Raw genomic sequence first — 13,322 nt, 5'->3', positions numbered from 1 at the left:
TGTAACCTTTATTTAACTAGGCAAACCTGATTGAACATCTCTGGAGAGACCTGAAAATAGCTGTGCAGCAACGCTTCCCATCCAACCTGACAGAGCTTGAGAGGATCTGCAGAGAAGAATGGGAGAAACTCCCCAAATACATTTGTGGCAAGCTTTAAGCGTCATACCCAAGAGGACTCGAGGCTGTGATCGCTGCCAATGGCGCTTAACAAAGTACTGCTGATTAAAGGGTCTGAATACTTTTGTAAATGTCATTTTTATTTGTAATAAATTAGCACGCATAAAAAAAAAAAACGTTTTTGCTTTGTCATTATGGGATATTGTGCGTAGATTGATGTGGAGAAAAAAACGATTAGAATAAATCTGTAACGTAACAAAATGTGGAAAAGTCGAGGGGTCTGAATACATTCCAAAGGCACTGCATATTTCATGTTATCTGCCCATAGCACTGGCTAACGTTTGATAAATGGCATTGGCACTTGGATTGGAACCAGTGCTATGTTCAGATGATGTAAAAATAGAGCTCCTTGGTGGCTCAGTGATGTTATCCTCGCAAGAGTAGAGTGCTAGACTATTGAATACAGGGGTACCAATCATTTAGACCCCTCTGTTTTTTGTTGTTGATTTTTTTTTTTTGTATAAACTTGTTCAACAAAATCTCTTTATCTGAGCAACTGTAATAGCATAGCATAATGTTGTTTCCCGTTTTTTTGGAGCATACAATATAGCTCAGTATTTGTAAAATTGATTTTATACAGTTTTTTTTGCTCATCTTTATCAAGCGTGCCCATAATTATGGACCTGACTGTACTTACTCTGTTAGGCTTGAAGAAGGCTATTTGTCCATACAGCCAAACAAACAGACATTGTGAGATCCTAAATGGTTTATCTGAGAATACCTGGGTTGAGATCATTTGTTCGATTTCTTATTGTGTTCAAAATCCACTGTAGCATTTATGTTGGTTTCATATCAAATGTCTGTTTTTTGTAAATATGTCATATTGTTGCTACTGTTGTTGTTACTACTACTAATACTACTACGACTACTATTACTACTAATATTACTAGTGCTACTACTATTTGCAATTAAAACAGTTCCATTTAAAAATGGCTGGCTTCACTCGTTTGGGTTGACAGATTTGTTAGCATTTCCAGTGCTGTTGAGGATTAAGTGTGTTGACTTGTTTGGGTTTTTCTTCTTCCTCCTATTTGACTGAACATCTGTTTGTTGGCCTATTCTGAGAGTTAGTAGGTTTCTGTAGGTGAACTGTTCAAAAACAGGCTGCCTGTTTCTACATGATGTCTACTAGCACACAGAGAACTGGTACACCAGGTGCAGAGGAGGGTACAATTATGTGTCGCCGGTTTTAGTTTCACAGTGACTCAACACACAGATCTGTATAGCTGTGAAGTCATTGCAAATTCCCTTCCTTTGCATTTGTGTTGTTTTTAAAGTAAGTAGGGGATACCAGGGTTGGTTCTCAGCAAAAGCATACTGTACATACACTGAGTACACAAAATATTAAGGACACCTGGTCTTTCCATGGCATAGACTGACCAGTGGAATCCAGATGACAGCTAGGATCCCTTATTGATGTCAATTGTTAAACCCACTTCAGTGTAAATTAAGGATGAGGAGAAAGGTTAAAGAAAGATTATTGGACAATTGAGACACGGAATGTGTATGTGTGCCATTGTCAAGTTGGTATAAAGGCATCGGGAGTGTCACGCCCTGACCATAGAGAGCTTTTATTATCTATGTCGGTTAGGTCGGGGTGGGATTTAGGGTGGGTCATCTAGGCTTTTATATGTCGATGTTGGCCTGTTATGGTTCCCAATCAGAGGCAGCTGTTTATCGTTGTCTCTGATTGGGGATCATATTTAGGCAGCCATTTCCCCTTTGTGCTTTGTGGGATCTTGTGTTTGTGTAGCTGCCTGTGAGTAGTCCAGAACGTCATGTTTAGTTTGTGCTTGTTTGTTTTGTTTGGTGAGTTTCTATTTATTAAAATGTGTAACTCTACGCATGCTGCGGCTTGGTCCATTCCTTATGTCGAACGTGACAGGGAGACAGGCGCAGGAATGCGTAATTGTGTTTTTTATTTACACAAATTAGTGTGCCATGTAAATGCACGGGGATGAAGACCAAACAAACACGTATACAAAACACAGGGTTAAGACCCAAACAAAAGAGCGAGGAGTACCTCGAATAAATACACAAGCGCACAATGATACCACACGGGACGAGACCCGTAATCATCTGCACAATACAAGCGGCACGAAAGCCAAAACAACACAGCACAGGTACTCACAAGACCAACGGACATTGGAACAATAATCTACACCCCAATGGAAACCAAAGTGCACGTTTAGACAATTACAATCAGTGGGAATGGGGTCCAGGTGTGCCTAATGACACAGTTCCAAAGGGATCCGTGACAGCCATTCAAAGGGTGAATGGGCAAGACAAAATATTTAAGTGCCTTTGAACAGGGTATGGTAGTAGGTTTTATTTACCCTTTATTTAACTAGGCAAGTCAGTTAAGAAGAAATTCTTATTTACAATGACGGCTTACCCCGGGCCAAACCTGGACGACGCTGGGCCAATTGTGGGCCGCCCTATGGGACTCCCAATCATGGCCGGATGTGATGCATCCTAGATTTGAACCTAGGAGTGCAGTGACACCTCTTGCACTGAGATGCGGTGCCTTAGACCGCTTCGTCACTCAGGAGCCACTGCCAGGTACAACAGTTTAAGTGTGTCATGAGCTGCAACACTGCTGGGTTTTTCACACTCAACAGTTTCCTGTGTGTATCAAGAACGGTCCACCACCCAAAGGTCATCCAGCCAACTTGACACAACTGTGGGTAGCATTGGAGTCAACATTGCCCAGCATCCTTGTCGAATGCTTACGACATCTTGTAGAGTCTATGGGCAAAAAAAGGGAGATGGGGGGGGGGGGGGGGTGAAGAGTATACTCAATATTAGGATGGTGTTCCTACTGTTGGTATGCTCAGTGTAAGTCATCTATATATCATGGGCTAGGCTCTGACAATGGGAATTCCAAACCACCAGTTTGTATGACTCATTTAAAAAGGTATAGAAAGACCAAAGTCTTAGGGTAAAATGGGGACCCTTTTTATCCTCATATCTAATTCCAACATGTAGTTATTAGCCAGTCAACTTGTCACAATGTTTGCTAGTAGCTTATTCCTTTTGTAACAGGAAATAAAGCAATATGGCATACAGTCTTAAAAATAGCTTTTCATTGATCAAACGATATTCCTGAGAAAATGCAGTGTTTTATGCCTTGTGTGTGTGTGTGTGTGTGTGTGTGTGTGTGTGTGTGTGTGTGTGTGTGTGTGTGTGTGTGTGTGTGTGTGTGTGTGTGTGTGTGTGTGTGTGTGTGTGTGTGTGTGTGTGTGTGTGTGTGTGTGTGTATGCACATGCATGTGTGTGAGAGAGAAGCAACAAAGTGAGCTCTTCATAGCACAAGCACAAAAGAGCTTGGGATTTACTGTATGCTGACAGGGGCAATGTACCCTGTTAAAATGAGTTAGATTGCGACAACCAATCCCCATTTTCTTTTCATAACGGGGTTGATAGTAACAACCCCAGACCCCAGTCCATGTGACAACAATCCCCAAACCTGGCAAAAATGCTAACTATAATGCTAGTTACCATATTGCTCACATCTGTAGCCATGAAATGCTTTGAAAGGCTGGTCATGGCTCACAATAACACCATCATCCCAGACACCCTGGACCCACTCCAATTCGCATTCCACCCCAACATATCCACAGATGCCCTTTCCCACCTGGACAAAAGGAACACCTACATGAAAATGCTGTTCATTGACTACAGCTCAGCGTTCAACACCACAGTGCCCTCCAACATAATCAGGAACTCTATACCAAGCGTTGTCAGAGGAAGGCTATATAAATTGCCAAAGACTCCAGCCACCCAAGTCATTGACTGTTCTCTGTGATTCTGCACAGCAGGCGGTACTGGAGCACTAAGACAGGGACCAAAAGGTTCCTGAACAGCTTCTAACCCCAAGCCATGACTGCTTAAAACTTAATCAAATGGCTACCTGGACTATTTGCATTGACTCGTATTTTTCTTGCACTGACTCTATGCACACTCACTGGACTCTAACCACACACTCACACATACTACTACACCGACACCCCAACACACACACACACACACACACACACACACACACACACACACACACACACACACACACACACACACACACACACACACACACACACACACACACACACACACACACACACACACACAGACACACACAACATATGCTCACACACAGTTGAAAAACATATGGCAAATAGAAATCCAAAATGGATGGTGTTGAGAGATAGATGGGAGGGGTTGAAGGGGAATGAAGGGTGGGACTAAGAACATCAAGATAACCAATGTAAAACATACAGGGTCTGTAAAATGTATATGGGTTCATAAATGTTGTGAAATAGCACAGTTACAAATAGAAATCAAACTGGATGGACATCAGAAATAGATAGTGTCTGTAAAATGTGTATAAAATGTATAATCTGAAGGTATAATCGGAAGGTAGAAGCCTAAGTGTTTATTAGTTTACTCCAATTGGGGGAGGGGTGGTAGGGTTTGCAGGGAATAATAAAGGTATATTCTTTAAAAAGTATGTATATCTATATAGGTATGTGTATGTATATATGTGTATATGTATGTATATATATATTTACCCCAAAAATATATGGGGGATTGGAAATGACACAGACAATACATTGATGGAAGCAACAATCTTTCCACAATATTAAGCTGATCCAACCCCTTAAAAAAAAAAACACGCAAACAAAACATACACACACGTGCATATTGACAACACACACACACACACACTTTCACACCCGCTGCTGCTACTCTGTTTATCATCCGTTTATTATCTATCCTGATTGCCTAGTCACTTTTACCCCTACCTGTACATTATATATTACCTCAATCACCTCAACTACTTCGTACCCCAGCACATTGACTCGGTACTGGTAGTCCTTATCTATAACTCGGTACTGGTAGTCCTTGTCTATAACTCAGTACTGGTAGTCCTTATCTATGACTCGGTACTGGTAGTCCTTGTCTATAACTCGGTACTGGTAGTCCTTGTCTATAATCGGTACTGGTAGTCCTTGTCTATAACTCGGTACTGGTAGTCCTTGTCTATAACTCGGTACTGGTAGTCCTTGTCTATAACTCGGTACTGGTAGTCCTTGTCTATAACTCGGTACTGGTAGTCCTTGTCTATAACTCGGTACTGGTAGTCCTTGTCTATAACTCGGTACTGGTAGTCCTGTCATTATTGTTATTTTATTGTGTTCCTATTTCCTATTTATTTTTGCTACTTTTCTTACTATTTAACTCTGCATTGTTGGGAAAGGGCTCGTAAGACCACACCTGTTGTATTCAGCCCATGTGATGAATATCAATGCATAGAAAAACACATACAGTACATTCCCATCACCGAAATGTTTTGTCATGCTGATATTAATTGACCAGGTGGATGAGTTCTTTCCAACAATTCACACATTTTAAGTGTAGAATTATTACACAGTACCCTCTGGATTGATAGTAATAAGCACAGGGACAAACAACCCATGATACAACCAACCCTTGATACAAACAACCCATGATACAACCAACCCATGATACAACCAACCCATGATACAACCAAACCATGATTACAACCAACCCTGGTCTCCCCTAAGTAGCCTTGCATGAGCGAGCCGGAACAGCTCATAGGAGAGCAGGAGCCTATCTCCTGTGTCTGTAGCGTGAGGCAGCTTGATGTACAAGTATAGCCCCTGGAAAGTATGTGGCTATTCTACAGCAGAGCCTTACCCCCCAATTATATCTCCTTAATGCTACCTGCCAAGCAGAGACACATCAGGTCCCATTTCCACAGTCTTTAGTATGAATCTGCCTGGGATCAAATGCTCAACCTTACGATCTCAGGGCGGACACTCACTAACCACAAGGCCACTGAGTTGACGCTGTTATTACAACTTCATCTACAAACTACTTGCATGTATGTGAAAACATAAACATGGATATAAAGTAAATAGCAATATTTATGAACGGTCGCTTATGAAACAGATATGCATGCATACTGTATGTAACCTCTCTGTCACATTACTATTAAAAACAGACAATTGTCATTCTGCAAAACACCTGTGCAAATGAACAGAATATGGTTATGCAGGACAGATGAGTGCATGCTCTTTCAAATAGCATAGTAAGATGGTCAATGGAAGTCTAGTGCAATATAAGAACCGTACGGTATATTGCTCTCCAAGTCTGCATTCTCCATGAACTTGACATGAAACTGACATTGTACCATGTATAAATGACACACCACTGAAAATGACTTACGGTCTCATTCAACATTTGGGAAAGGTAGGCAAATTCATATTTCTAAGTAGTAGTATATACAGATATGACAAAACTCCATATTTTAGTCACAATTCACACCTATCAAGCCTGACTCATCATAACTGGAGAAGAGCTTACCTTCAGTGCAAGGGGGAAGTCCCAGAAAATGCATTGTGGTTGCACCCAAATCAGCCCCTTACTCAAATACATGTAGCCCAAGGTCACTGCAAGAGGGGCACATTTCAAGCTGAGGTCCTCAGATGTCTTTCTTCTCTCTGTAGGTAAGTCATACGATATTGTGTTTTATTACATTGGGCATTATTATTACATTCCATGATGAGATGTATTTTTAGTTACAAGTGAGCTGGTTAATGAGTAAGCTGTTCGTGGTTTATAACTTTTTAAAATATGGATGTTGTCTTTGATTATTCATAGAACACCTGGGAATGGTATTGAAGGAGAACATAATTATTCAAATGTTTACTTAACGGATATCCAGACTTAAAGATCAACATCATGCCTTGAATACATAACTTACAGTGTTACACCAACAATGACACCCATTGATCACATCATGTGGGGTAAAAGGAATGAATAATCAGTAAAGGTGTAAAAATGCTATCGTTGGAGAATTATTTAGGCAAATTCACAGATAAGAACAAATGTACAAGTCAATTTTATGAAGTTGAAGACCAAGGCGAGGCGTAGCTTTATTTGTCGAGCGTGTCATTTTTCCAGCTCAGTGATTTTGTGCCCAGTGGAGCACAGCGCAGTATGCCTCTGTCAAGAAAAGTGCATTTAAATCTTTGAAGTTGTGTATAGAGGCTTGTCCTCTCTTCTGATACCTTCTATTTTATTTATTTTTTATTTTTATTTCACCTTTATTTAACCAGGTAGGCTAGTTGAGAACAAGTTCTCATTTGCAACTGCGACCTGGCCAAGATAAAGCATAGCAGTGTGAGCATACAACAAAGAGTTACACATGGAGTAAACAATTAACAAGTCAATAACACAGTAGAAAACGAAGGGGGGGTCTATATACAATGTGTGCAAAAGGCATGAGGAGGTAGGCAAATAATTACAATTTTGCAGATTAACACTGGAGTGATAAAAGATCAGATGGTCATGTACAGGTAGAGATATTGGTGTGCAGAAGAGCAGAAAAGTAAATAAATAGAAACAGTACGGGGATGAGGTAGGTGAAAAGGGTGGGCTATTTACCAATAGACTATGTACAGCTGCAGCGATCGGTTAGCTGCTCAGATAGCTGATGTTTGAAGTTGGTGAGGGAGATAAAAGTCTCCAACTTCAGCGATTTTTGCAATTCGTTCCAGTCACAGGCAGCAGAGTACTGGAACGAAAGGCGGCCAAATGAGGTGTTGGCTTTAGGGATGATCAGTGAGATACACCTGCTGGAGCGCGTGCTACGGATGGGTGTTGCCATCGTGACCAGTGAGCTGAGATAAGGCGGAGCTTTACCTAGCATAGACTTGTAGATGACCTGGAGCCAGTGGGTCTGGCGACGAATATGTAGCGAGGGCCAGCCGACTAGAGCATACAAGTCGCAGTGGTGGGTGGTATAAGGTGCTTTAGTGACAAAACGGATGGCACTGTGATAGACTGCATCCAGTTTGCTGAGTAGAGTGTTGGAAGCCATTTTGTAGATGACATCGCCGAAGTCGAGGATCGGTAGGATAGTCAGTTTTACTAGGGTAAGCTTGGCGGCTTGAGTGAAGGAGGCTTTGTTGCGGAATAGAAAGCCGACTCTTGATTTGATTTTCGATTGGAGATGTTTGATATGAGTCTGGAAGGAGAGTTTGCAGTCTAGCCAGACACCTAGGTACTTATAGACGTCCACATATTCTAGGTCGGAACCATCCAGGGTGGTGATGCTAGTCGGGCATGCAGGTGCAGGCAGCGACCGGTTGAAAAGCATGCATTTGGTTTTACTAGCGTTTAAGAGCAGTTGGAGGCCACGGAAGGAGTGTTGTATGGCATTGAAGCTTGTTTGGAGGTTAGATAGCACAGTGTCCAAAGACGGGCCGAAAGTATATAGAATGGTGTCGTCTGCGTAGAGGTGGATCAGGGAATCGCCCGCAGCAAGAGCAACATCATTGATATACACAGAGAAAAGAGTCGGCCCGAGAATTGAACCCTGTGGCACCCCCATAGAGACTGCCAGAGGACCGGACAGCATGCCCTCCGATTTGACACACTGAACTCTGTCTGCAAAGTAATTGGTGAACCAGGCAAGGCAGTCATCCGAAAAACCGAGGCTACTGAGTCTGCCGATAAGAATATGGTGATTGACAGAGTCGAAAGCCTTGGCGAGGTCGATGAAGACGGCTGCACAGTACTGTCTTTTATCGATGGCGGTTATGATGTCGTTTAGTACCTTGAGTGTGGCTGAGGTGCACCCATGACCGGCTCGGAAACCAGATTGCACAGCGGAGAAGGTACGGTGGGATTCGAGATGGTCAGTGACCTGTTTGTTGACTTGGCTTTCGAAGACCTTAGATAGGCAGGGCAGGATGGATATAGGTCTGTAACAGTTTGGGTCCAGGGTGTCTCCCCCTTTGAAGAGGGGGATGACTGCGGCAGCTTTCCAATCCTTGGGGATCTCAGACGAGATGAAAGAGAGGTTGAACAGGCTGGTAATAGGGGTTGCGACAATGGTGGCAGATAGTTTCAGAAATAGAGGGTCCAGATTGTCAAGCCCAGCTGATTTGTACGGGTCCAGGTTTTGCAGCTCTTTCAGAACATCTGCTATCTGGATTTGGGTAAAGGAGAACCTGGGGAGGCTTGGGCGAGGAGCTGCGGGGGGGGCGGAGCTGTTGGCCGAGGTTGAAGTAGCCAGGCGGAAGGCATGGCCAGCCGTTGAGAAATGCTTATTGAAGTTTTCGATAATCATGGATTTATCAGTGGTGACCGTGTTACCTAGCCTCAGTGCAGTGGGCAGCTGGGAGGAGGTGCTCTTGTTCTCCATGGACTTCACAGTGTCCCAGAACTTTTTGGAGTTGGAGCTACAGGATGCAAACTTCTGCCTGAAGAAGCTGGCCTTAGCTTTCCTGACTGACTGCGTGTATTGGTTCCGGACTTCCCTGAACAGTTGCATATCACGGGGACTATTCGATGCTATTGCAGTCCGCCACAGGATGTTTTTGTGCTGGTCGAGGGCAGTCAGGTCTGGGGTGAACCAAGGGCTGTATCTGTTCTTAGTTCTGCATTTTTTGAACGGAGCATGCTTATCTAAAATGGTGAGGAAGTTACTTTTAAAGAATGACCAGGCATCCTCAACTGACGGGATGAGGTCAATGTCCTTCCAGGATACCCGGGCCAGGTCGATTAGAAAGGCCTGCTCACAGAAGTGTTTTAGGGAGCGTTTGACAGTGATGAGGGGTGGTCGTTTGACTGCGGCTCCGTAGCGGATACAGGCAATGAGGCAGTGATCGCTGAGATCCTGGTTGAAGACAGCGGAGGTGTATTTGGAGGGCCAGTTGGTCAGGATGACGTCTATGAGGGTGCCCTTGTTTACAGAGTTAGGGTTGTACCTGGTGGGTTCCCTGATGATTTGTGTGAGATTGAGGGCATCTAGCTTAGATTGTAGGACTGGCGGGGTGTTAAGCATATCCCAGTTTAGGTCACCTAACAGAACAAACTCTGAAGCTAGATGGGGGGCGATCAATTCACAAATGGTGTCCAGGGCACAGCTGGGAGCTGAGGGGGGTCGGTAGCAGGCGGCAACCGTGAGAGACTTATTTCTGGAGAGAGTAATTTTCAAAATTAGTAGTTCGAACTGTTTGGGTATGGACCTGGAAAGTATGACATTACTTTGCAGGCCATCTCTGCAGTAAACTGCAACTCCTCCCCCTTTGGCAGTTCTATCTTGACGGAAGATGTTATAGTTGGGTATGGAAATCTCTGAATTTTTGGTGGCCTTCCTGAGCCAGGATTCAGACACAGCAAGGACATCAGGGTTAGCAGAGTGTGCTAAAGCAGTGAGTAAGACAAACTTAGGGAGGAGGCTTCTGATGTTGACATGCATGAAACCAAGGCTTTTTCGAACACAGAAGTCAACAAATGAGAGTTACTTGGACAGAATAATATACAGTACATGAGTAATTCATCATTTTTCTGTGTGTCCAGTTTGTTTGAGCCTGCTTGTCTGCCTGTAGACGAAACTACACCATCTAAAAGTAAAGAAGAAAAATAGACCACAAAATCTAAGGAAGTTCATCATAAAGTAATATAAAATCTGGACGCCTAACACCCCCAAATCAACTTGATTAGTGTCAGGTTTGAATCAATCCCAACCAAGTGATACAAAGCTGATTACGCAAGGATTCCATGAACTGACCCTGATTTCCCTCTGCCTGTCATTCAGTGAGTCAGAGTGTGAGTTGACACCTGAGCTGAGCCATAGGGTTTGGCTGTCCTGAGGGTCACTTCTGGGATGGCCTGGTGAGGAAGTGTCTGACCTGTCAGATGGTCTGCCAGCAGCCTCACCACCACCTCAGATGCATCGAGTACTGTGGTAAGTTCACACACACACACACACACACACAAACGCTCACCGGAGGAAATAACGCATACACTTAAGAAGACAATGAGAGGCCAATGCACCACATGATTGTCCATATGACTCAGTCCTCAAAGTTATACACATAACATACATGTTATATTTCATTCTATGGTGTTATATCAGTGGTAAAAGGTTCACACAAAGATCAATGAATCTCAAGATCCTTTTTGTGGGGTTAAGTAACAAGTATAGTCTAGTGCAATTGTGATTGATACATAGTAGCCATTTTGTGTCAAAACACAGACATTTTATAATACGTATACCATTCCTGTGCCGTTGTGTGTATGTTTGTGCCAGTTTCTCTAGGGTGTAAGGCAGTCCCAGGGCAGTACTACGACAGGCTGTTGAAGAAGTGTCTGACGTGTGCTGTCGTGTGTGGCAACCATCCCTCAGAGTGTTCTCACCAATGTCAGAGTGAGTGGCAGGCAGGTACACGCATACACAGACAGCTCTCACAAACAGTCATAAGAGTTTGTACACTACTAAATAATTAATTGAGCCTACAGCCATCTCCAAAATAGTTTCTGGCTGACGATCCAATATTTAGACATTTTTTATTTTGAAAATTGGTCCAAAGTTCCATGACCTAGAAGTACTTTTTTAGTGTTGCTGATGACACGCTGATCATGTGATGAGTTCGCAAATCAAATGCCCCACTTGTGCTGCCACTGGACAGTGGAAAACAAAAAGGTGAACCTTTATTTATTGTCATTTAAATGAGTTTGTAGTAGTTAAGTGTTGAGTTAGATTACATACTGTGGCTACCTTAATCGTTATTTTTAAGTTATTTCAATGACTTCACAGCAATTTCTCGCTAACCGAAATGTAACTAGCTAGCAGGCTCAGCTAAATACAAATCCCTCTAGATACAGTGTGCAAAGCTGTCATCAAGGCAAAGGCTGGCTATTTGAAGAATCTCAAATATAATACATATTTTGATTTGTTTAACATCTTTTTGGTTACTACATGATTCCATATGTATTATTTCATAGTTTTGATGTCTTCACTATTTTTCTAAAATGTAGAAACTAGTACAAATAAAGAAAAATCCTTGAATGAGTAGGTGTTCTAAAACTTTAGACCGGTAGTGTACATACCCCATCAGACACGCCACTATGGGTTCCTTCACGGAACACAAAGATTTAACACGTCGCTCAGTTATGTATAGAGTCATGTCATCATGGAATGATCTCCCACCAGAGGTTTCTCAAGCAAAAAGCAAGTTTAGCATTAAAAAAACGGACAAAAAAATCCTGTATCACAGCACCTCTCCTCTTTCTAAAGATCTAATTTAACTCTACTGTATATAAGAATATGAATATGTACTGTATATGTGAATAGTGCACATAGCATTTTTTGTTGTTTATTGGTGTTTTACCAAATATACAGTGCCTTCAGAAAGTATTCACACCCCTTGACTTTTTCCATATTTTGTTGTGTTACAACCTGGATTTAAAATTGATTCAATTTAGATGTTTTTGTCACTGACCTACACACAATCCCCATAATGTCAAAGTGTAATTATATATATATTTTTTTTTAACTAATTAATCAAGTTAAAAGCTTTAATGTTATGAGTCAATAAGTATTCAACCCCTTTGTTATGGCAAGACTAAATAAGTTCAGGAGTAAAAATTTGCTTAACAAGTCACACAATTAGTTGCATGGACTCATTCTGTGTCCAATAATAGTGTTTACCTTGACTTTTGAATGACTACCTCATATCTGTAGGTCCTTCAATTGAGCAGTGTTCAAACACAGATTCAACCACAAAGACCGGGGAGGTTTTCCAATGCCTTGCAAACAAGTGCACCTATTGGTAGATTAGGGGGAGGGGGGGGGGGGGGGCATACATTTAATATCCCTTTGAGCATGGTGATGATATTATTGACACTTTGAATGCTGTATCAATACACCCAGTCACTGCAAAGATACAGGCCTCTCTCCTAACTCAGTTGCCGGAGAGGAAGGAAACCACCCAGGGATTTCACCATAAGGCCAATGCTGACTTTAAAACAGTTACAGAGTTTAACGGCTGTGATAATAGAACACTTTGGATGTACCAACATTGTAGTTACTCCACAATACTAACCTAATTGACAGAGTGAAAAGAAGGAAGCCTGTACAGAATAAAAAACTATTCCAAAACATGCATCCTGTTTGAAACCTTTACCTTTATTTTACTAGGCAAGTCAGTTAAGAAGAAATCCTTATTTTCAATGACGGCCTAGAAACAGTGGGTTAACTACCTGTGAACTGCCGGCAGAACGACAGATTTGTACCTTGTCAGCTCGGGGATTTGAACTTGCA

At 42.3% G+C, this 13,322-nt stretch overlaps 1 protein-coding gene across 1 annotated transcript in view; it reads left to right on the top strand.

Annotated features, from left to right (window-relative positions):
* Positions 1 to 13,322, top strand: part of LOC116357431 (tumor necrosis factor receptor superfamily member 13B-like) — a 30,006-nt gene that overhangs the window by 8,289 nt on the left and 8,395 nt on the right. Inside the window, exons 2-3 of the mRNA XM_031804578.1 lie at positions 10,854 to 10,964; positions 11,310 to 11,426. Of these exons, the coding sequence (XP_031660438.1) occupies positions 10,854 to 10,964; positions 11,310 to 11,426 (228 nt within the window). The remainder of the gene's footprint in view (positions 1 to 10,853; positions 10,965 to 11,309; positions 11,427 to 13,322) is intronic.

The sequence above is a fragment of the Oncorhynchus kisutch genome, linkage group LG25, assembly GCF_002021735.2.
Source record: "Oncorhynchus kisutch isolate 150728-3 linkage group LG25, Okis_V2, whole genome shotgun sequence".
Lineage (NCBI taxonomy): Eukaryota > Metazoa > Chordata > Actinopteri > Salmoniformes > Salmonidae > Oncorhynchus > Oncorhynchus kisutch.
The sequence above is the reverse complement of the archived record's forward strand: the minus strand, read 5'-3'. Positions and strand labels throughout refer to the sequence as shown.